Raw genomic sequence first — 26,218 nt, 5'->3', positions numbered from 1 at the left:
TCTGCCGAGCCAGCCTAACGCGCCACGCCAACACAGTATTGGCATTATTATCACTTTCACTTTGTGCAACCGTGACTTGTCTTACAAAAAGGGACCTTATATTAGGAGCGTCTTATATATAGGTATACACAGATCTAAAGATTGAGTAGTGGTAGTAATAGTAGTGGTGGTAGTAATAATAGTAGTAGTAGTGGTAGTTGTAGTGGTGGTAGTAGTAGTAGTAGTGGTGGTAGTGTAGTAGTAGTAGTGGTGGTAGTGTAGTAGTAGTAGTGGTGGTAGTGTAGTAGTAGTAGTAGTAGTAGTAGTAGTAGTGGTAGTAGTAGTGGTAGTAGTAATAGTAGTAGTAGTAGTGGTAGTAGTAGTAGTAGTGGTAGTAGTGGAAGTAGTAATAGATGTAGCAGTAATAATAGTAGTGGTAGTAGTAGTAATAATAGTAGTGGTAGTAGTAGTAGTAGTAGTAGTAGTAGTAGTAGTAATAATAGTAGTGGTAGTAGTAGTAGTGGTAGTAGTAGTAATAATAGTAGTGGTAGTAGTAGTAGTAGTAGTAGTAGTAGTGGTGGTAGTAGTAGTGGTAGTGGTAGTAGTAGTGTTGTTTTTGTTGTTGTTGTTGTTGGTGGTGGTGGTGGTAGTAGTGGTAGTGGTAGTAGTAGTAGTATAAGTAGTAGTAGTGGTAGTGGTAGTAGTATAAGTAGTAGTAGTGGTAGTAGTAGTAGTAGTAGTATAAGTAGTAGTAGTGGTAGTGGTAGTAGTATAAGTAGTAGTAGTGGTAGTAGTGTAAGTAGTAGTAGTGGTAGTGGTAGTAGTAGTGGTAGTAGTGGAAGTAGTATAAGTAGTAATAGTAGTAGTAGTAGTAGTATAAGTAGTAGTAGTGGTAGTAGTATAAGTAGTAGTAGTAGTGGTAGTAGTATATGTAGTAGTAGTTATTTCAGGCATGATGCCCCAGCACAAGGAATATCGCGGCTATTGGGTGTTAATATTATAAGGATATCGCGACTATTGGGTGTTAATATTATAAAGATATCGAGGCTATTGGGTGCTCCACAGCTGGTGTAACAAAGGTTGTGGTATGTACTATCCTGTCTGTGCGATGGTGCTTATAAAAGATCCCTTGCTGCTAGTCGAAAAAAGTAGCCCATGAAGTGGCGACAGCGGGTTCTTCTCTCAATATGAGTGGTCCGTAACCATATGTCCACACGTAACCACACGTACACACGCACACACACACACCAATAGTGACACACAGACTCCGACACAGAGAGAGAGAGAGAGAGAGAGAGAGAGAGAGAGAGAGAGAGAGAGAGAGAGAGAGAGAGAGAGAGAGAGAGAGAGAGAGAGAGAGACGGACGAACGGACGGACGGACGGATAGATAAACATTCAGACAAACAGAGCCAGAGAGAAAAAAAGTTGTGGGATATGTTTTGTTGGTTTCTAGAAATAGTGTTCTTTGATCGTGACTCTCTAATGAACATTTTATGCTCACAGTATATTATTCTCTAATCTATCATAATGTGTTAATTATGGAAATGTAAACACAACCGTAAATAATCTAAGTTCAGAAAGGCAACATTAATTCAGCAACTAAGACATTCCATTTCTTTGGTGCATTGTATCTCGTTTATTGTTACACATTACTACAATTCTGCAGGCAAGGCGCTTGTTAAGGCGTCAACCATAGAAGACATTGCCCGCACAATACAAGCCTTCCGTATAATGTACTGCAGTTTCCAGTCTGGCAGTAAAGAACATATTGAATAGTCACCGATTATCGATCTCCTGACTATGCATACGAATTATCAATTAATTTTAACATGGAAGAGAGAAAAATTAACGAATACTGTTTGGAGAATAGATATTTAAATACATCTACATGAATATGGATGTGTTCTGCTACTTGTACACTTACACGTAACAATGCATGGTGTATGTAAGTTTTGATATACATGTATTATGATTATAAAGCAAAGCCTACACGGGCAATGAATGGCTATTCCAGGTTGACGTATTGGGTATTAACAGCATAAGGGTCTTTTCTTTATCATCAGTCGAGTGTCTGATCCGTGGTGATTGGCGAGAAGCAATTTGTCAGGTAATATAAAAATCAATTGGAAGAAAACAAACCAGGTGTGCTATAAATCAGCGAGAGGGGATAACCTCCCGCGGACCACTTTCTGCACACTGGAACCGCCTGTCGTCTGCAAACAAGACGTTTTCGCTGACCAACACGGTAGTACAGTTGACCAGTATGCTTGTCACGATGTTTCATTCACAGAACGTCTGTCGATTGCCAATAGACATAATATACAATGTATGTTAAATAATATTTATCAATTGAATTTAGTGTTCAGAATTTGCGAAAGGGGCGGTGATTATTTTGTATTGTGTAGAGAGCCTTCAAGTACCACCAGCCTCGGATATGTAGTGGCTAAGCCATCGGACATAAGGCTGGTAGGTACTGGGTTCGCCTCCCGGTACCGGCTCCGATCAAGAGCGAGTTTAACGACGCAGCGTGTAGGTGTAAGGTCACTACACCAACTTCTCTCTTGATACAACTAAGCCACTGTCCTGGACAGGCACTCCAGATAGCTGAAGAGTGTGCCCAGGACAGCGTGCTCGAACCTTAATTAGATATAAGCACGAAATTTACTACAAATGAATGAAAGTTAAAGTTTGTTTTGTTTAACGACACCACTAGAACACATTGATTAATTAATCATCGGCTATTGGATGTCAAACATTTGGCAATTTTGACACGTAGTCATCAGAGGAAACCCGCTACATTTTTTCTAATGCAGCAAGGGATCTTTTATGTGCACTTTCCCATAGACAGGAAAGAACATACCACGGCCTTTGACCAGTTGCGGTGCACTGGTTGGAACGAGAAAAGTAACCAATCAATTGAATGGATCCATCGAGGTGATTCGATCCTGCGACACAAGCATCTCAAGCGAGCACTCAACCGACTGAGTTATATGAATGAATGATCAAACTCGTATAGTAGATTACAGTAGTCAGTCTGTAGACTTGAGGAATGTCAATTCGGATATTTCAGAATAAAATACAAGACAATTGTTTCTTATCCAGCAGCACATCACACCATTTTTAGTCAGACGATTGTTTGAATCCAGTACATAGTAGAAGGGGGTGGTTTCTCGTATTGTGCAGGGGGTGGGGTGGGGGGTGGGTGGGGTGGGGTGGGGGGTGGGGGGGGGGGGGGTGGGGGTGGGGGGTTCTCGTATTTTGCAGGAGGGAGTGGTTTCTCGTATTTTGCAGGAGGGGGTGGCATCTGATTCTGTTTCTGCCCCGCTAGGTCCAGTCCTGGGCCTCGTTCCACGAAGCAATCTTAGCGCTAAGATCACTCCTTCCTGCAAAATACGAGAAACCACCCCCCCACCCCCTCCTGCACAATACGAGAAACCACCCCCTTCTGCAAAATACGAGAAACCACCCCCCACCCCCTCCTGCACAATACGAGAAACCACCCCCTTCTGCAAAATACGAGAAACCACCCCCCACCCCCTCCTGCACAATACGAGAAACCACCCCTTTTGCAGAATACGAGAAACCACCCCCCACCCCCTTCTGCACAATACGAGAAACCACCCCCTTCTGCAAAATACGAGAAAACCCCCCACCCCCTCCTGCACAATACAAGAAACCACCCCCTTCTGCAAAATACGAGAAATTGCCTTTTAAATTCAGGTCTAATTGAAGAAAATGCATTATGGTGCCCTGATTAAAACATTTTTTATACTGAAAGCCTCAATTACATTAAAAGGAAACGTGAAAAATGTCCAAACCACGAATGGTCAATCAGAGGAAGTAATTTGTGAATTCATAATTGATAAGTTTTATATCCATTTATGGTTCAAGTATGACTCTTTGTTTGGTCAGGAGTGTCAAATTAGTATGAAGAACATTGTTTTAAAAAGTATTCCTTTATTCATTTTTTGAACACATGGCTTGATCCCCGTGGGTGGGCCCATTGGGCTATTTCTCGTTCCAGCCAGTGCACCACGACTGGTATACCAAAGGCTGTGGTATGTGCTATCCTATCTATGGGATGGTGCATATAATGAAATAATGTAGCTGGTTTCCTCTCTAAGACTATATGTCAAAATTACCAAATGTTTGACATTCAATAGCCGATTATTAACAAATCAATGAGCTCTAGTGGTGTCGTTAAACAAAACAAACTTTTGTGTGTGTGTCAGTAGTGTTTCTGATTGGATAATGAAACCATTTGAAAGATATACGCTGTTACATGTTAACAGTTAAATTAGACATAAATGTACGAAGTAGCCTTACATTGTGTTTTCAAAATAAAGATCGTTGCCAACTTTTACTGTTTGGCTTTGGGTGTAGAGTGATTAAAAAATGTTATAACAGAGAACCAGGATTAGCTAGCAATGAAATGTTATGGTTGGAAGAATACTTCCATTTATTAATTTCTTTGAAGTTGCAATAAATTAATCGCAACAGCAATAAATAAAAAAATGTTTTGCTTGTTATAATCATTTACAAAGCCATTCATACCATTTTCTGCCTTGGGATATATGAAACGTATTGCGGTCGAACATAAAATACATTGCGATTGTGTCCTTTAGGAGTTGGCCCAATACAGTACATGTAAATTTTGTACCAGTATATTGTCATTATGTGAATTCGTCCACGAATGATTGCTGGCATATATAAAGGTATTCTTATTATTCAGATCGTAACAGCTACTTATAGCATATGGACGTTTTATTGTGATTACATAATCACGATTTTAAATAGTGCCTTGCTAAAGAACGGTGTGTGTGTGTGGGGGGGGGGGGGGGGGGAGGTAAATAAATATAAATAAGTGTGATAAATATTGGTATGGAGGGGCTAAACATGAGTGAGGAACGAAGACAATAGTTAGTCCAACACCGGACCTAAAACAAACATAAGGGGCGGGACGTAGCTCAGTGGTACAGCGCTCGCTCGATGCGCGGTCGGTCTGGGATCGATCCCCGGCGGTGGGCCCATTGGGCTATTTCTCGTCACAGCCAGTGCACCACGACTGGTATATCAAAGGCCGTGGTATGTGCTATCTTGTCTATGGGATGGTGCATATAAAAGATCCCTTGCTGCTAATCGGAAAGAGTAGCCCATGAAGTGGCGACAGCGGGTTTCCTCTCTCAATAGCTGTGTGGTCCTTAACCATACGTCTGACGCCATATAACCGTAATTAAAATGTGTTGAGTGCGTCGTTAAATAAAACATTTCTTTCTTTTCTAAAACAAAAATAAAATAAAATAAATAAATAAATAAAAAATTACATAATCACTTTTATGTCCACCTTGGATTTGCTTCTTTCCAAATGTTCCCCACTCCTATCCCCGTAGAACCAAACAAATATTTTTCGCCGAGCTTTGTAATTATTGCGACGGAGTGTCACGAAGCGTAGCTGAATGTGGGTGCTGTCGGGTTTCTTTCTGTAGTATGTGTATTAGTGATTAATATGTGGATTTTTTTGTATCAGTTAACTCGAAAATGATCGATGTAAAGGTATTTGACGTCAAACATAGGATTGTTGTGGTATTAGAGCGGGAATCTTTGCCTACCGTTTGGTAGTCAGGAATTGCCAAAAATATACATAGGTTGGTCTCTGACTGTAATGAGAGCGTATTTATGTCCAAATGTCCGTCTAGCTCTCTTACAGTCAGAGTACTCGGGCTAGGGCCCCACGGTGATGTGTAAGTTTATTTCCCACAGGTCATTCTTCCCCTCTCCCCGAGGGGGTTGTAAAATATATATCCTGGGAAGGGGCCCCCGCTGTTATTTGTGCTACAGGCCCCGTGGATCCTTAAGCCGGCTCTGGATATCATTAACAAAACTTTCCTTTCCATTCTGCTATGTATACTGTAGCTTGTTCAAGAGGATGAGAACTCACCAACAATTTGACTTTACCATCTTTTGTAGCCATCGATTTTGTTTACAAGGCAGTGGTTATAACAAGGCAGTCGCATATCTTAAAAACTGATCCCTTGGAAATCTCTGTGGGAGAATATACATGACAGTCACTAGAAAAGATCAATTTTATGCGACAGCGCACCCTCCAGGAAAAGTCCTGCTCATGAGCTATTAATTTGCATTTTTTGTGTCACCACTGCATTACAGGATTTATCTCCCGATAGCGATACTTTCACCCGTATATCCCTTACAACAACCAGAGTAACAGTCGGTGACTATATCGCGTGTGCAATAGGTTTTTATCAAAGGAATCTTATACACCCAGGCTTGACTAGATGACCTAGATCAGTCAACACATCACGATGTCACCCCCAGGAAACCAACGGTCTTTTGAAAGTGAAACGTCCACATGCTCTGTGAATAAAATGACAACGTCATGCGAAAGCTTTGCAACGAGTTTTAAAGCCATTTAAGGGGAACTATTACTAGCTACCTTTCAATCCTCGGAATCTAGTTCAAGGGGAGTATTTTGTAGCTCTCCTTAGCATGTGAATTTATATGGTACAATATGGTAATATCTTAAATGGCTCCTCATAATCTGTGTTAGGGGAGCAATTAAGCACTTCCCTTTTTTCACGTCTTGGGGCCTAATTCACTAAACTCTCGCAATTTTGCAATATCGCAGTGCAATGCTAGAAGACTTGCAGAAAGGATGCGTTGTTGTCTAACAGAGCCCGAGAAACGTTTGTTAATTAGGCCCCAGGTCTATCACTATAACATGAATTGCACCGGTTTTAGTTTACGTTGAAACAATTGTTGCTGAATAGTGCTAAAGTTTTCTGTCCACATCAAGTTCTAGCATAATTATGTTAGAAACTGTGAAAATATACATGCCAGAGTTTAGTCAAGCAAACACTTGCATGTAGGCCTACTTCATTCAAAGGTGAAGACCACGTAATATATAGTGGCTAATATCAAAGTCATCCCATAAATAAGCACGTGACAGGTGGTGTACTATTTAAAAAATCCGCATTTAAATGGTAATTGTTCCCGTAGGTAAAGTTTACACAATACATGGGCGTCTAAAGAATGCTTCTAGCAACTGGGAACAGGGGAGAGCTACTACTAAATCACATTCTAATAACCCAGTCCATAACACCATCTATAACAAAATGTTTATGTATATATTCCTCCTATGCCATTGTACAAACTGTCCGAATGTAAATACAGTTTTTGTCTTTTTTTGTCCAGATAACGTGATATATTGTGATATGCATTCTTGTGCTTGGTTGGAGTGAAAAAAATTAAAAAAATTAACATTTAGCCTATTTTGTTCACATTTCAATTAGGTAGGGGTTGGGACCAGGGGTAGGGAAAAGCCCTTTTCTCCCGGTCTGGGACCGATTCTCGATCTCTGAGACCGAAATTATTTTTTTTAAAACGTGTGTTTGCCGGTCCCACTGTTGCCATTCTTGTCGGTCCGAACCACCTGTCCATTTCTATTATTGGAACAAATGCTTATCCGTCAAGTGGATCGGCCTGCCCAGACATCGGTATCTCATGCATGATTTAAAATAATAAATAAATAGTGGTCAGTATAGCTTGTGTTTCAGACGTCTGTGATTTTAAAGTCTGCCTAAGTATATATCGTCAGTCACTGAAGTCGGACCTACAGTAGTGTCAATCCACAGCCACTAGGTTAGACATTAATTTTGTCAAAGTTGCTGAGCCAGTCAAGAGATAAAACAGACGTTAACAATAACACCATTCTTGGTGAGAGAGCCATCAAAGTATTACACTCCAATTAAAACAAAGGACCCAGATTTTGCAACTGGTTACAATCAACACAAACACCTGTCAACACCTACGTACGGAGCTTTGTCGGGTCGAGTGTCCCAGTCCGAAGCAAGAGACGTTTGTGCAATACAAACTGCTTGAAATAGCATAAAATATACTGAAATAATCAATAAATGTATTTATTGTTGACTGTTCAATGTAGTCTATCCAATAATTATAAAAGATTTTAAAATTAACAAAAGGTTTCCACTTTTTTGTTAACAAGTGGGAGTAAGCAGAACAGCTACATGTACTGGTTATCTCAAGAGCCAGTAGAGGTCAAATTTCGTCCAATCAGTGATGACGTTATTAATCTCTTTGTCTAAACATGTGCTGGCTCAGGCTGTCAAACGCTTCAATGGTGCAATCTTTTATTAATTTTCAGGACACAGTACTGAATACTCGTACTTTTTATACATATATGGGATTTAAATTCATAACTTTTATTCCTTTTTTATATTATTTATTCCATTATGTAAAATATATACAATTTGTGTTTTTTTTTGTGTTTTTCACTGATGTGATAAAAAAAAGTTATTATTTTATTCTTTTCTCCCCCCCCCCCCCCCCCCCCCCCCCCGTTAATGATGACATCAAGCGGGACCGATTGACAATTTAATTTTCCCCCACCCCTGGTTGGGACATATTTTGGACCCCAGAATTTCGGAGATGAAGATCCAGTCATCTCACGGTTTAAAAGAAAAATGATAAACTCAAGAAACATTTGATTCCATTTATTCTTGTAAATTTAAATGATATTAATATACAACAAATGTGACTCTTTCATACTGTAATTGATTAGCTAGCAAATGTATTCATTGTTGATTAAGAAAATATGAACCACACACGCAAACGCACACATGGACATCAACTATTACACACGTGTACAAATAAATGTATATAATGTCATACATACAAAATAAATGTTAAAAATGCCAACACTGATTTGATATCCACAACACCGCTAACATCCACAGACAGCCAATCGATGAACTTCCTTTGATTTTAAACTTGCGAGGTATAAGTATAAAACAAGATGGGTTTTTTTCCCCTTCTTCTTCCGCCCCTGGGCTGATCTCTGAAATTCAGAGATTAGATCCAAGGGAGGTGTGCCTGAACATTTTGAGGATAAGGGCACGTAAAAAGGTTGTCTATGTCTACATATCATTTTATTTATCAATTTCCAGTCTGGTTTAAAGGGTAAAACTGAGACAAGTGACTTGTTTTTGGTAAAACCATATCGATATCTTTGGTTACCTACGTGCAGCGATATAAACTAACGGTACAGTTTTGTTTCGTATATTTTGAGGGTGCATAACTAACACATGACAAAAACAACCCCACAATCTTTCCCGTTAAATTTTGTAGGCCTACAACATTAACCTTTTCTAGTTATCATAAATCTCCCCAATATTAAATTTAAGTAAAAAATTACTTCCATTACTTAACTGGTCTCATTTACCATAAATGCACATTCAACCGCAAATGGATAATTATTAACACTATGCCATGGTGTCACAGGTTTTTTTTAAGTATAGGGGAATATCCGAGTAACTCTCCATTCTGCTAGGGCCGAGTCCCATAATTGTTTAGGAATGGATGGTTACAAGGATTTTCCCCTACTTAAATACATCAATAAAAAAATATTATGTATCAAATATGGAAGTATAGATTTTAACGTTAGTGGTTCTGGAGGGGGTAATAAACTAGTGAGGTTTTTTTTTATCTATTACTGAAAGGTAATGGACAGATTTTCAATATGGGATGGGAGAACTCTCCAATATTCAGTCATTCATTTCCTGAACCAACGGGAACTGGACTTAGGGGTTTATTTCTACATTTAGAACCAAAATAAAATATATCTTGTAAAACTGTAATAATTGCTGGACAATTCGTAAATAAACTATATCTATAAACAGTGCTATGTAAGTTTACTGTTAAGGTGGAATTCTGATGTCTCATGTTTCTGATATCTATTTGAAAATATCTATTATTTCATCAATGTTATACCCACTACAAGACAGTAACATCGAGGTACTTTCTAGGTACTTCACATCTCTGCATACCAAATCTATGTTAGTGTCACTATAATTTAATAAAGATTATAAGGTGGTCTATACAAAACTGATCCCAAACTTATAATTATAACACGTTTTTAGTCTAAAAGTTGACTCATGTGTTGAGTCTACCCTCAAAACAACAACCATTTTGTCTGCAACAGAAGAAATATACCACGCTTTCAACACAACAAAATATATATATGACCTAACAATGGATGTTAATATGGACTTGTAGCACGTTTTATTAAGACGACAGTGCTATTAATAAACTAATAGATAATACTAGTCATTAAAAACCCCTACTATTTGCAACCACAAACAGAACAATTGATAACCTTATATTTCTTTTACAAGATGTTTGTTTCAAAAGAATTTAAATGTACATCCATGGCTATACATAGCTCGAGTGTCCTCTAGCCCTCCTGTTTATATTTTGTCGGACAACACAGGGGAGGGCTACAGGACACATTCGAGCTAGGCTATACACTGTATACAGGGAATACTCCACACATGGACACCGAATCACACAACATTCATAGCAGCACTATATAAACAACAACTGCAATGTTGAGGAACATATAAAAATTCTCTTCAAATTATTTTAGTAACAAAATAAACCGGAAGTGCTGCATTCTGAATGCATCCTAGTACTCCATATAACAACAACCATGATATACAACATATGGATAAATATTTACAAGGAGGAATGTAAGATTATTAACAGTTTAATACTTTTGGTGTTCATGACCTACAAAACAAGGTTACACCTCTTGGTCCCTTTTCTTTCTCCCCAATTGAAATCTTTACCTTTTTACCATTTGAAGATTTATCTTTCTCCCCTACACTCACAGAATATATTATTAAACATATTTTGATATCCAACTCCACATCCCAGTATTTGTCTCTCCAAATGCAACACATACTCATCTCGGACAACACATTTGCCATTTCTCCCATCCGCTTTTATTCTCTGCTGAGTGTTCTGTAATCACCTCTGGCATTATTAATAAGCATTTGCAACTGTCTACTAGTCAAAACACCTCCACCACTATTGGCAGTTGTTAGTTTCTGGCACAGTTAATAATTTTTTCACATAAACAAAACTTAGAACAGCTTAATTATATGTTCAGTTAAATATCTGAATTTAAAAAAAAAAAATTGTATAAAATGTTGAATCAGTGTCTGCTGTTACTATTCCTTTTGGAAGTACAACAAATTCAGTATATTAAATAATTATCTTAATTTTCTTTTAAATACAAGTGTGATAAAATTGAATATCACACTCACATAAAATAATACAAAATTACGAAATCTCACACACTAATTCAATAACAAGTGGTTTATGCACAGCACATTTTCCAGGTTAGAACATCTACAATTAACATCAATATATGGACTATAGTTACTGTAGTAATTGCAATATTTGCCTTATAACTGTTATATTATTTGAGAAAAGAAATATGAAACCAAAGAAAGAAAAGCGAAACAATAACCATTCTATCCCTTCACAAAGAGACGGTATACACATAAACACCACATATTTACACCAGGTAAAGCACCTCATCGATCAACACTTCACACAAGAATTTATCTGATACAAGTGCAGCAAGAGATACATTCCATTTAATTGTCATTTTAATATGATCAACCTGAAATCTAGATATGTAGGTACTACATACACACAGTCATATAGATAAATCTTCAGTATCAAAAGCACATTATAAAAATAAAATGTTAAAAGTCTGCTAAAATTCCGAATGAAAACTAAAATGTTCTCAGACAATCACTCTAAAATTAAAATTTACGAAAAGAATATACACACTACAGAACAAACTTTAGACAGTGTCAACTCTTGACAGGACTTCATATTATGTACTGTTTGGTGGAATCAATTCTTGTCAGACTATCTACAAGTTCCCAGCCATCAAGTTATCACCACTTTGGTCCTCATAATAATGAGATATGTTTAAACATGAAAGTAAGTGCAACCCAAAAAACATAGGAAGTATAGGAAAAAATACAATGAAATGTTCGCAAAGATTTAAATTACAAATACCCAAATTTACTGAGGTATGACAATAGAAATGTATAGACAAAATTGTATATCTAATTTGTATAAGAACTAAATGTTTTGTATTCCATTTTATAATTTCAAATGCTCTAAAATATTAGCGAATGCAAAATGTTATGGATTTATGGATTGTTCACTAATTGTTGGGTACTCATAATCATTGCAACACATTTTTCTTCACCATACACATGTAAATTTTCCCACTCAACAATACTCTGTGGAACAGTTGGTGTCATAATTACTGTATGTTAAACACCTGAGAAACAATGTGCTGGTGTGTCAGTAAACAAACATTCCTTTCCTTTACCAACAATGCCACAGTCAATGAGAGATTGTGCACTCAGTTCTACTCTATAAAGTATCTTCTGGGGAATGGCAGTCTTCCTATAGACAACTAACCTAATAGCGATTCGTGAAAGCCATCACAATTATGCCAAAACACACTTTTGCACAAATATGGTTTTGATCACAGAAAACAGTTTTGTCATTTAGATTTGAACTAATATCTTTTGGATCATTCCCAGTCATAACCATTCCTGTAATTCAAACACTAGCCTTGATGGTTTAGTTGTTAAGCCATTGGACTAGATATTGAGTTCTCATCCCAGTACCAGACTAAACACATGTTCTTTTATGGCTATGTAATGGGGCATAAAGAATGTTTGTTTTGTTTAACAAAACCACTAGAGCACACTGATTTATTAATCATCGGCTATTGGATGTCAAACATATGGTCATTTTGACACAGTCATAGAGAGGAAACCCGCTACATTTTTCCATTAGTAGCAAGGGATCTTTTATATGCACCATCCCACAGACAGGATAGCACATACCACAGCCTTTGATATACCAGTCGTGGTGCACTGGCTGTGATGAGAAATGGTCCAATGGGCCCACCGACGGGGATCGACCCCAGACCCAACCGCACGTCAAGTGAGTGCTTTACCACTGGGCTACATCCTGCCCCGGGGCATAAAGAGAGAAATATTTTTGTTGTATATGGTGGCCATAGTTCTTCTGGATTCTTGTACACATTGTATTTACAATTTATGTATGAGTATATGACACCTGTTAGCCAGTGATTCACTACAGGCTTTGTGAGTATAATCGGAAATTCAGCAAATGTGGCATGTGCTCACTGATAAGCTATATAGGCAAGATGTTGGTGGCATAAGTTCTGAAAAGAGCTAAAATAAACTGCATTGTGCAGGATTTTCTAGTGAGCTAACAATTAAAAATGTTCATCTCAATAAACTATTCCTGAGAATAATTGTAATAAAGAAAGAAAAATAATTATCGCAATTACACAATATTGACCTGGTACTGAGGCCAATGATTAAAACAAGTAGGAGCACCTTTAAACAAACTTGCAATTAAAATATTTCTACAACACTACCTGGACTGTGGTCAGTACTTAGGTTTTATCACAAGTATACACTGGTTCTTGCCCCCTCACATTAATTTAAGACTTCCCACCAAAACCTGTCCAGCGAGCATTCCATAATCCCATAGAACACTGACGTCATTTGACTGCAGGGCCACTAACACCGTGACCGATTCCCATCTCTCACATTCAACATTTCATGAAGCGAAATCTCAAAACTGACAGGAGGCAGGAAGCAAATGCTAATTACAAAACACAATATTCTTTCTGTTTATCAGTTTCACAGGCAGCTTTTGCTTTCCGTCTTATTTTTCACAGTATTCCAGATATATGCAGAAATCTTCATTTTCAGGAGACATACCTAATATAAATCATAAACTTTTATCTGTATTTGTCTCAAGTTGTTTTTTGCATTGTTGTTAAACAAAAGTCACACTATATGTCTTGTAAGTGGTCAAATTTCCCAGAACTTTTTAGAAATGGATTCTCAGTTTTTAACATTTGCTTCCAAATAAAAATTTGAGAAGTAAAGATTGCTTCTCATTCCACAAAATGGATTTCCAGCCTTGAGCGCATGAGTCAGCTCAACACAGGGATAACATTCTTTAGAGTCTGCTTGTAGGAGAACCAGAAGAACACGAATAATGAAACTATGTCCACAATCACACGATTCAGCAGCCTCTGTAGATGCTGGAACAGCCACTTACTAGAGAATATACTATTAACTAAAAACAATCATGCTTTAGACTCTAAAACATTCACTGAAAACATGTGTCTGACAAACAAAAACATGGAAATTCTTGGTCCCTTATTTCATTAAATTCACAGCCACACTAAATCTCATTTTTCATACTGATATTAACTTGTGAAACAAAAAATATCAGATGGATGTTAAGTCTGGACATGTATATAAATCAATGATGGCCAAAGTTCACCTCTTTTTTTTTCAATGCACTGTATATATTACTGCATATTTTTCCCTTCAGCCATCAACACATTTTTTTCTCTTTTCATTTCAATGTCTGTAGCACAATGGAGTTGCTATCTTTGAATCTGGCAGAAAATACATTTACCAACATCTGACATTCTGTGTAAAATGTGATGAGCCAATGCAAAGTTATGTCCATACATTAAACTGACACTACTATGTTCAGTATCCACGGTCTTCATTCATCAGGTTTCAGCAACCACATAAACATCGCCCTCGTTTCATCACAACACAAACAGAGCAGTGACACACACTACTCATTTTACCCATACACACAAGGTCATACTGTCACTTAGTCACATTGGCTTATTCCAGGAATACAACCTCTAGTTTCTGGCAGAATCTTGGAGAGATGCAATACAGCTGTTTATTAGCAAAAGCACTGACACCATCACACTGATTACCTTGACATCTTGATGTATTCAGACGTACCACTCTTTCACATCTTTCTTCTTGCCAACCCTCTTGGCATTATTACCACTATCTGCTGTGGTGAGCAGGGCTCCATTGCCTTGCTGCTTCTTGGACTCCAGGTACGAGAAGTTCTGACTCTCGTCCACTTTGTATGTGCCTTCGTCTCGACTTCTGAACTTGTACAAAGCAAACACGAGGATCAGGATTGCCACCAACACTCCTGCTGCTATGCCGATGATTATGCCAATGTTTATTGTGCTGCTGCCCTTGCCTGTAGATTCCTTGCCCGTCTCGGGGGTGGGTTTGGAACCTCCTTGTCCAGTGTTGTAGTCCCGGGATCCTTCAGACAGACCCTTGTCTGATGTGGACACAAAATATTCTTCTCCATTGATTGGGCAGTTTGATCCAGTACACTTCTTATATGTTCGGGTCCTAAATAATAGTAATAAAACTCTATAAGTAATAAAACAATTATACGTACCAACAAAATTCTGAAAATTAAAGACACACTTTAATAATAAAAAAATATATATAACTGCAATATTTTTTATTGTTATGAGATACAATTTTCCACTCATCAAATAAATGCATAGATACAGTTGATGTATGGAACAAGTCAGAGGTCAAGGTCAATGAAAACGTTTTATTCCAAGACATGGGAAACACTATCTTATTTGTTTTGGCAATATGCAGATAAAAAATAAATTGATAATAAGATTATATACAATGCAATGCAGTCTTAGGTCAGTGAACAAGTTTTAATCCAAGACATGGGAAACTCAACCTTATTTGTTTTTGACTTGTCTATTATACATTCAAAACGTCAGAGTAAAGAATGTCTGAAAATGCTACTAGAAATGAACTAATAAAAAGTGGATGAATGTAACAAAAATACAAAGATCCAGAATACAATCCTCTTACAAGGATTTCTTTCTAATAATATCAATAAGGACAAGACAGAAAACTATATTTCCAACTCTGAATAGGTTTAGGATGATAATATGCCTTTATGATGGTGAAGAAATGCAGCTTTGTTCTGAAAAATTGAAAGCTTGGTACACACGAGAAATGGGATTGAATTTATCTGTGCTACTGAAGTCTTTCAAAGAATAGCACGGTTTGGTTTTAATTATTTAAAAAATTGTTTTAGCTTTTGATGATTTGTTTACATTTTTATGTACTTTTGTTATTATCTTATGGCCAATGGGCAGCCATGGAACTTATATTCACTTTGGGAATCACTTGGCTTTTAGCATGAAATGTATCCCTTAAAAATTATGGTTCTTATCTAAAATAGTCCAGTATACCATGCATTAAAGTAAATATGAGACAGTATAATAAATTTATAATTTTATCAATATTATTATTACTTGGAAGTTGTTGTAGGTGGAGTTGGTGTAGTTTTAATGACAACTGTTGGTGTGATGATGTCATCTTCAGTCCCTGAACCAAATGGTGAACAGTCATCTTCATCATCACTATGGCAACCAGGTCCTGCCCCAGAGAAGATGATGTCATCAGTCACACCAAGTTTTGGTGTTGTTTGCTGAAATAAAAAAGAATAAATATTATTGCAATATGTAATGAAAATATATTGAGCCACACTGACCAAATCTTGAAAGAACTGATGTATATTTATAACATTTTAGACTTTTCTTCTAAATTAGTTGTTCTTTATTAGAAATAAGATATTGAAAATATATTAAAATCTGTATTTAAGATACTGCATCAATTTGTCAACTTTTACACTCAAAGTTATTTCAATACTTGCAATGTAGATGATAGGCATAAAGGCTTTTGTATGGTTAGAACTAAGAGTTTGAAAATTTGCTCCTTTACTTTTACAAATGTAATTAATAGTGTGAAAAATGCTTATTTATTTACTAAGCAGTATCTTGCTTTTGAGATTGCTTGTCATTATTCATGTGCTACAATTAAACACTAGTCAACTCTCTGCCAAAACTTACAAACACTACCATAAGAAGAGTACTATTTTCGGTTGAAAGTCAACCAGCAACCATGGAATTGCAACAAAATCAAAAGTGCTTTAACTAGTGTAACTTCATATGCTGAACTCCTAATAGTCATGGTTGAGATAAATATTCCTTGTCAGTATATTTTATGCAGTAAAAATTGAATAATTTTGAATAATTTCATGCACATTACTTCCTTCAGTTATACAGAATGTCTGGGAGTAAACATTTAGTGCTCGTTAGATAACATCTATAGTGCATCCCACAAGGATCACTTTTTTTTCATACTATGAAATTTACTACAAGTTATTTATTTGTGAGTCAACTGTTTTCAAAATTGCACACAAAAAATAGTATTTTTTTGTTATTTTCAAAACACTTTTACTTTTCTTCTTATGTCAAACCAAACTGAAATTTACAAAAAACATTTTTATAGGTTGATGGGACAAACTATAGTTTATCTTGAAATGGAGGTTACTTCCAAACACATGTATGCTAGATCGTATTAACAGTGAGGTTAGTTACTGCATATTTAGTCATTTAGTGCTACTGATAGCAATTCTTCACTTGAAACATTATCGTGTAGAAAACATTAATAATCATTTGATCTCACATATCAGTCATTTGAATCATGTTTATCAGTTTTTATAGTTATCTGTTTTCACAAATGTATAAATGCAAAATAACCTTAAAAGTTATTTCTCTTTAAGTATATCAATGCATTTACTACTAGTATAAAAAGATGTGTATGTGACATGAGACATTATTAAAACAATTGCTTTTATATGGTAATTAGAAAGCAAAATAAATTTCTTGTAAAACATCCAAAAATATACAAATAAATGAATACAATAACTTCAAAACACTAATTATCTAACATAGATCACACTAAAAATAACTAACACATTCATTTTCAATCAGCTTTATTAACAAACACAATATATTTACAATAAATATTTTTAAAACATGCTGCTGAAAATCTAAAAATGTCAACTTGGATATAGTGTAGTTGTTACAAACAACTTAGTGTATCAAGTCAAAATGGCCGACACAGAATTCAGAACTGGTTGCACATGTAGATGGTATTCACTGTATAGCATGTCATAAAAATAATTTCATATTTTTACCTCAAGCGAACTTCAAAATAACCAATTAAAAGTGAAAATATATATTAATTATTGTTAAACAATGTTTCATTTTTGCTAATTACAATGATCCACCCCACTGTACAAAAAGTGATCTACCACTCAAACAAATATCTACATAGACTGGGTGTACAACTAGGTCTGGTGACAAAATTCTACATAGACTGATTTTCCACAAAATTCTACACAAGATTGTTTTTCTAAAAGGAGTGGTTCCATTGCTACACAAATCTACATAAACTGGGTGTACAAGTCTTGTCAATGTTTACATGATGTTGTTGGTCACGTACAGTCACATAGTTACGTTATGTAACACATGACAGTGACCAAGTCCTAGTTAGTATAAAATATATTAAATCGGTCTAAAAAAACTACCTTAAAATCCCACCGTTTTATTCCGTTTCCTAATTAAGTTAGTTTTTAAGAAGATGAATAGTGGAACCACCTTAGAGTAACATCTGCTAAAGAATTTTTCAATTCAATATAACAAACATAGATAGATAAATCCATGGGTGAAGACCCCCCAGAAAAACAATTACAGACAGTTACAAACTAATTCAGGTAATGACAAACAAGTCCAGATACATGTGTACTAACACACAAATAAGTAACAGACAATGCTAGACAGTTCAGTCATATACAAACAAGTCCAGAGAGTGGAATAAATTTCCACATTTAATGTCTACACATGCAGTCACAGAAAAGTCCAGGGGCTGATAGATAAGTCCAGAAAGTGGTAGATACATCGCAGATACGACCCACCAGTCCAGGCAATGATACCTGAATTGTGTGTTCCAGTAGTTTGTATTATGGACTAGAACAAATTTAAAAATGTTTTCTTTCTCAACAACTTGTTGAGGTTTTTTGTTTTTATTTATGCTTGATACAGAATGTTGTTACATGCACTACAGTAAGCATGTTTAGGCTGACAACACAACTGCACAGAACACAAGTACATAAATTATGCTTTTAAAATGAAGCATGCATTTTAGCTACAAACCTAAATATTGTATAATTTAAAATAAACTCTCTAATGAACCAATACAAACAAAGGAGAAAAATGTGAGAGTTTATGTTTAGTGATAAAAACACATCTTGTAATTTTATATTTTATTTTTCTAATGTTTGTCAACCACTTCTTGTTTTTATTTTTAAAATAATGATAACCAAACATTTTCTAATAATAGCAACTACAAGTAAAAGTGCATTAAAAAATATAAAATCAAATTACCAATTAATATCATCTATTAAAGTGCAATACAATCTAACTAGTCAAACAGAACATTTTATGATTAAAACAATTATAAATGAAGTCATTTTATGCTGATGACTTTGGTCACCATGCCTACAGATATGTTTTGTCAATACAAAAATACCATGCCTATATGTATGCTTTTCTCCTAATAGAAACTTTAATTAAAATTTAATTTTAACTGGATTGTACTCCTATTTTCAAAAACACTTTATTCTGGATAAGATCTTCAAAAGAGCATGCTATATAGTGTACCCAACTACAGGACACACGATTCAGGCATCTATGTCTCATCATGCCAAACATTCAGGCAGAAATGGATACCATGAAACTTGAAATGGTTGTTGTCACAGTGACTTTAACATGTCTGGCTGACGGAAGAGTTGCAGTTACTCGATGGCGATGGGTTGCAAGTTGACCCCGTGACCAGAATGTTGGTACCACGCTGGCGTTAGTTACTCTCTGTGTAAAATAGACCTCTGTGACTGAGGGGACTGTGGATTTAATTGGAGCCAAGTGATGACTCCTGGGGTCTGTGGACTTTGATGAACTAACACCATCTACACTGCTGACAGTAGACTTCAACTGGGTAAACTCCTCACTATCATCATCTTCATCATCATCATCATTAAAATCCTTGCCATCAGCGCTGCCTTCTTTAATGGCATCAAATACTGGTGCTTTGAGGTGAAAATACTCATCCTTGCCGACTTGGAAAGAGCAGTAGTGAGCTTTAGTGGAAAAGGAGTCTGTGGGAGATCTTGGAGTTGGAACATCACGGACAACCTTGTTGATAAATGTATCCTTGACCTTGTTCCACCCATCTATCTTGTTCTGCCACACTAACCTGGATTTGCTGTCACTTGTGTTTTTACGTTTTCCTCCTTCAGGTGGCAGCACCAACACTCTGGCATCTAGTACTAATGGCCTGCTATTTCTGTTTTCTTGGTTTTCATAAGGAATAAATGCAGAAAGTTTATTTGTTTCATGGTGGTGGAGGTAACCCCTTCGTCTTCTTCTTCCTAACATGTTTCTGTGACGCGAGTGTCTCTTAGAGTGATGAGATGGTAGAGGTGATTTCCTCTGCTGCCCAAATACATATAATGAAATTAATCACTGCTTGGTATTAAACTAAATGATCTGATGTGCTACTTAATAAATAATATATAACAGATCTAGTCTATCTTTCTCTTCTTGTATTTCTCTTCGGATTTCACAGAAACAATCATTTCGGTAAAATCACGGAACTGAAATTTCATTTCCCATGAATATTATATTAAGTATGACTATTCAACAACAAGAAAATTAAATATAATTATTTTTTAAAACAGTTTCCAATGGGTTCCCATGATCACAAGGCACAGCAATAAAAAAGTGTTTCCCATGAACATTGAAATCCTATGGTCTGGTATAAAATGCAACATACCGGTTAAGTGGTTATTCACAATATGTTAACATTTATATAAGCATACATGTATACTAGCTGAGACTAATTCTCTACCATTTAGTATCCCAGTCTAACTGTGATCTTACAAGGAAGGAATGTTTTATTCAACAATGCACACAACACATTTTAAATACAAAGAAAATCCGTAACAAATCACTGTTGCAGACTGAGAAAATCCAACCTAAGAAATACAACTGTTTGACAAAAAAAAGAGGCTTGAATGACATCATTTTCATCCAGTCATTATTCCATTTACATTTATACTTGGAATAAACAAACTTATCATCGTAGTTTCAGCTAAATGCATGTGTCAATATCAAATTGTGCAAATAAGATGAATATATGCTTGAATGCATTCCATGATATAGGTACACCAATTGAAATTCTGACCCAGACAACAAACAAGCCAATCAGAGAATAACCATACATTCATTATTGCCTTCATTAAAAAAAAACACATTAAAAAAATCATGCTGCTCCATTAGTTTAGAATTGCTTTTATATGCTCCAGACAACATACTATATATAATATACATAAAAACTTATAATATACAAATACATACGTGGTACACACAGTTATTTAACACTAAAAAACACCCATTATTTTATGTATTTTTAAGAAAATGATTATTAAAAAAAATCGGGAAACTGGTCATTGTCAGTAATAAAAATAACACTTCAAAAATCTTGAAACCGGCCATAGTCAGTAACAAAAGCTAACAAAAATAACACTTAAAAATTCTTGAAACCAACCATAGTAACAAAAGCTAACAAAAATAACACTTAAAAATTTATGAAACCAGCCATAGTCAGTATAGCCAGCATAGCCAATTTTGTCACTCAGTATCTGTGGTAAACAAACACTGGTAGAGTACTGACCTGCATCAAGTAGTCCCAAGTTCAATTCCATGCAGCGCCCTGTGCTTTCTATTTTTACATCTTGCTTGGATTTGTTGCATGTCTCACTTTCTGTGCTCACAACTTGTTGAATATGCCACATGGTTTTCACAATATTTTATATTATTTTATAGTTTAACAAAAGTCATCTCTAGTTATTTCTGCTGGGGAATATGCCACATGGTTTTCACAATATTTTATATTATTTTAGAGTTTAACAAAAGTTATCTCTAGTTATTTCTGCTAGGGAATATGCCACATGGTTTACACAATATTTTATAGTTTAACAAAAGTCATCTCTAGTTATTTCTGCTGAGGAAAACACCAAGCAAATCATGTGTACATGTTAACAGAATACTTACTCTTACTCCCATTGTAGACTGCATTTCATAGTCGATTTTGTCCTCTTTCCTAGATGGTTTTTCACTGGAAAAGGTTAAAACAAGAATGAAATTAAAATTAGTTTATTCATTTATTTATTTTTTTTTTTTTTTTTTGTTCTGTCCAAACAACGCATTATCAACATTTCAAACCAACTGCTTTATTTAGATTTCAAACCAACTGCTTTATTTAGACTTGATACATACTATAGTTTTAGGCAGATGTTTGTTCTGTCCAAACAACGCATTATCAACATTTCAAACCAACTGCTTTATTTAGACTTGATACATACTATAGTTTTAGGCAGATGTTTGTTCTGTCCAAACAACGCATTATCAACATTTCAAACCAACTGCTTTATTTAGACTTGATACATACTATAATTTTAGGCAGATGTTTGCATTTTCATTTTATGAGCATATTCAACAGCTATAATCAAATCAAACTAGCACAAGATATAGGTTAAAAAACAGTAATGATAGGCCTATATCTGTACAGTCAAACTTCACTATATGACATATCACTGACTAATTTGGATGTCCAATGCAATACTCCCTTTTGACCTACTACATGCCTTTTCGTCTGTTTGGTGAAAATCCTGTACATTTCAACTATGAAGTTGATGGCTGTAGACTGTGCTCATAACAGTTGCCACTGATAGAGTAGGATATGCTCACCTTTCACGAATACCTGATATTATCACTGTTTTACAGTGATTCATGAGTGTAGATATTCAACTGAGCTCTATCCTTTCCAAGTTTATGTTTTCTAAGCTAGTCTTGGTAATGGCAGTCCTCCTATGGACAGTGCAGAAATGATGAAACATCCTGTTATGGATCTCCTAGGGAGTGGCAGTCCTCCTATAGTTGATCATAGATGTAATCACGACTTTGCCCAACATCCTTTCCACTCTGCATTGTGCAGAGATACGATTTTGACAGTGGAATACAGTTTTGTTGTTCACATTACTTGAGATATTATTCTGGTCTCATGACACATAACACAGGTAGAAATAATGAATTATATATGTGAAAATAGTTTGAATAATGTAGTTTGTTTTTGTCTGAACATTTGTATGTAAAACATGCCTAAAAATAATTTTCCACTTTAAATAAAATATGATGTTAAAGGATAGCTAAGTTAAAATCAATAATTAAACTGTCTTACGTGGGTGACTCTTCTCTGTGAAACACATTGCCTCGGATAGTCACACGGGGATCTCGCTGAACAGCAAGGTCAAGGATGCGTAAACCATTCAGAACCAGACCTGCAATCAATAACAACTTTCCACTGTATTCATTACAGTTTAAAGGTATGTCATTAGTCAAGTTGAAACAATGCAAGTTTGTTAATTTCTCAGTGAATGTAAAAATAACAGGGAATGTTACATCCGATGACGTCACTTTATATTGGTACTTTGGCATTTATTGTTCAAGAACCAAAGAATGGATTAAAAATAAAATATGATCTTGTTTGTGCTTTTATTAATAATTGTGTTTCAAATTTATAATAGATGTGTTGTGAATTAGGCCCCTAGTAGTGGTATCTTATCTGTAAAAATGATTATTATGAGAATGTTTATATGGCAATATATCCAACATATTATGTGTAACCTATATAATAATACACATCATAATATATTTATTTACACAGGCATCAGAAGATGTCAGAACCACCCCAACTTTTGATACCCATGATTTATAATTATACCTGTTGTAAAAATATTTGGAATTTCTAAATAAATAAATAAATAAAAACACATGGTAAAGTTGAAGTTTATTATTTGAACCTAAAAAAAGAAGTATTATAATTTATTTAGTAAGGTAAAACCATTCCATGTTAAAGCAACTATGGATAAAGAAGTTGAGAGAAACATTCAAATCCAATAGACTGATGTTTCCGACTGACAAAAAACACTTTGTAGAAAATCTGTAGAGGTGATACATATTATATATGGTACATTTTGAATAATGATATATATTCAGGTCTAGCCATGAAAACAATCGAGAGGGATTAATTAACTGCTCCCCTGACATACATTATAAGTAGCCAGTTATATTACAATATTGATACTATATTAACATGCTCAGGGGAGCTAAAAGTTACTCTTCTTGAATTAGTCTCAGGGGAGTGATAACGATAGCTCCCCTTAACTGACGAGGTCTGAATATTGGTATATCAGTAACACCGTACTGCACTAGTTACCTGATATTGTTCCCTGAAATGGGCGAACTACTGATCCATTTTTCACGTGTTTACCACCAATGTAGATATTTGCCTGGTTATTGAAAACCTCCAACTGCTGCCCTAATAAATACACAACAAAGCTTATATTAGTATTAAATAGATACATTACTAAGTCAGAGTACATAATAAACAGTTACTGTATTTGTTTGATAGAAAACATCAGTGCCTTCATTGATAATAAATAACAAATAGTCAATGTTTTTAAAAACAAATATTATTATTTTTATTATTATCAGATAGTTGGTGCATGTTATTATTTGTTCTCCAATACATGTATCAGTTTTTGAAATTTACAATAATTACTAGAATTCATCAAGAATGATCAATTTACATTTTATAAATGCTAGAATTTAATAGAATATTAGTTTTACAAAATCATATACATATTACCCTAATAGAAATTTCAATAATCCTGTGTCAATTTAATTATTTCACTTGCCTACAGCAATGAAGGTCAACATACATGTATGTTTAGTCACAACATCAGTAGGCATTTCATTATGTCCTATTTCTAGTTGTGCTATGTATTCTGTGTTTTTGCCATAGGTTCCATTGGTTATTATGCAAAATTATGATATTTCACTTATTTATTTGCTTAATATATTAGCATTATTTATAAAAGTCAATAATAATAAATATGTAGTTTTAAATAATTAAGTCTATTTGTATCAAAGTAAATAAATGTTTCTACTGGGTGAAACTGGTGACACAGATAAAAACAAAGCTTTTCATGTTGTCACAGTTAGTATAAAATTCAGTTTCATTCCATGCTGATTACATCTTCACTGCCAAAAACAGTGCAATTAATATTTCCAGCAAACTAATTCATTTATATAAATATAACTGAAGCATCAGTTTGTGATATTAGCATTAATCTATTAAGCATGTGACTGTGATATACAAGTGAGATGTGAATTTTCTTACCAAAATGTATGTGATAGCAATCACATGCACCAATGAGTTAGTTCCCTTTCATTTTAGAATTTACATTGGAATGAAATGTAGTGTTTTCTAAAATCTTTTTTCAAAAAATGTGTTACAGCCTTGTAATAAAAAATTGATATCTTTCTAAATGTAAATTAAAGGAAAGAAGTAATAAATTTGAAACAAAAGAATGAATACACCAACATATGTAATAATAAATTGGTGCAGTGTAATTACCATGGTAACCTTTTGAATTCAAGTTTTACCTGGGTCAAAGACCTCGTCCAAAAGCCAGGAGAAGACTAGGAAATGTAAATTAATGCAAGAAGTTTCACAATAAAATAAAATTCTAAACCATAAGCCAGTCCAAAGTGAAACAATCTGAACAGTTAGCTACCATTTATTTATATGGTCAACCCTCTGTTTGACCACTAATATTTGTATTTCCTTTAAAACACAAACAATCTACATATTATGTATTTTTATACAATGAAATACACTTCTTCCAACACTTGATAATATTTACATACAACCCTTAAAATATATGATGTCAGTCAGCAATGCCACTGCAAAAATGGTCTGCAATGACATTTTTATCATTACTTGGTATTTTCTTTGTTATTATCTCTTTTAAATTGCCATTGCAAGATGATCGGAAATTCAAGAGCTGACATAGTAAAGTAAAAATAGCAACATTTTGGCCTAGATGTGGTATTTTTAAAATGACTTTAAAAACAATTGCTCTGTGATAACAAAGTGTCATTACGCAATGTTTGATTCAGGACACCCAAAATAACATTAAAACATTTGTGAACAGCACAGCATCAAATTCAATCAAGGGAGATAACTCATGGGCATGAAATCATTAACACATTTATGACAATAAAATGGTGATAATTTAATGGTGATGGGTTTCAAATTTCACATTAATCAACCTCATCTGCTTCAGAATTTAATAAAGATATTCTATAAATGTTCATAACAAGGTATATATTATAATGCAAGTACAGAATGGAATGTTAATTTCATTTACAATTTAAACCGCAATAATGGTGTCTGTATTCTGAATGAAATGATCCAACCAATCTAGTATGATCTAATTTATACATTCCAACATGAGCCTATTTTGAAGAAGTAAAAATGTGTTCAACATGTACTAATTTGGACTGACTTTTACAATAATTCTGAATTATGAACATATACTAAGTGCAAAAATTAAAGGAACCCCAAATTAACCTTTTACTTTTGAGAGAGAATGTGT

The 26,218-nt window shown here is 35.1% G+C and overlaps 1 protein-coding gene across 4 annotated transcripts in view; it reads right to left on the bottom strand.

Annotated features, from left to right (window-relative positions):
- Positions 1–12,778: 12,778 nt before the first annotated feature.
- Positions 12,779–26,218, bottom strand: part of LOC121371542 (neurexin-3a-like) — a 138,678-nt gene continuing 125,238 nt past the window's right edge. For all 4 annotated transcript variants that reach the window (XM_041497514.1, XM_041497515.1, XM_041497513.1 and 1 more), the window contains 5 exons: positions 23,992–24,093; positions 22,954–23,053; positions 21,768–21,831; positions 16,062–16,237; positions 12,779–15,123 (listed from right to left, as the gene is read on the bottom strand). In XM_041497514.1, coding sequence (XP_041353448.1) covers positions 14,700–15,123; positions 16,062–16,237; positions 21,768–21,831; positions 22,954–23,053; positions 23,992–24,093 — 866 coding nt within the window. In that variant the 3' untranslated portion in view covers positions 12,779–14,699. The remainder of the gene's footprint in view (positions 15,124–16,061; positions 16,238–21,767; positions 21,832–22,953; positions 23,054–23,991; positions 24,094–26,218) is intronic.

Source organism: Gigantopelta aegis, chromosome 4, assembly GCF_016097555.1.
Source record: "Gigantopelta aegis isolate Gae_Host chromosome 4, Gae_host_genome, whole genome shotgun sequence".
NCBI lineage: Eukaryota > Metazoa > Mollusca > Gastropoda > Neomphalida > Peltospiridae > Gigantopelta > Gigantopelta aegis.
This window is presented reverse-complemented; position numbering and strand designations above follow the sequence as displayed.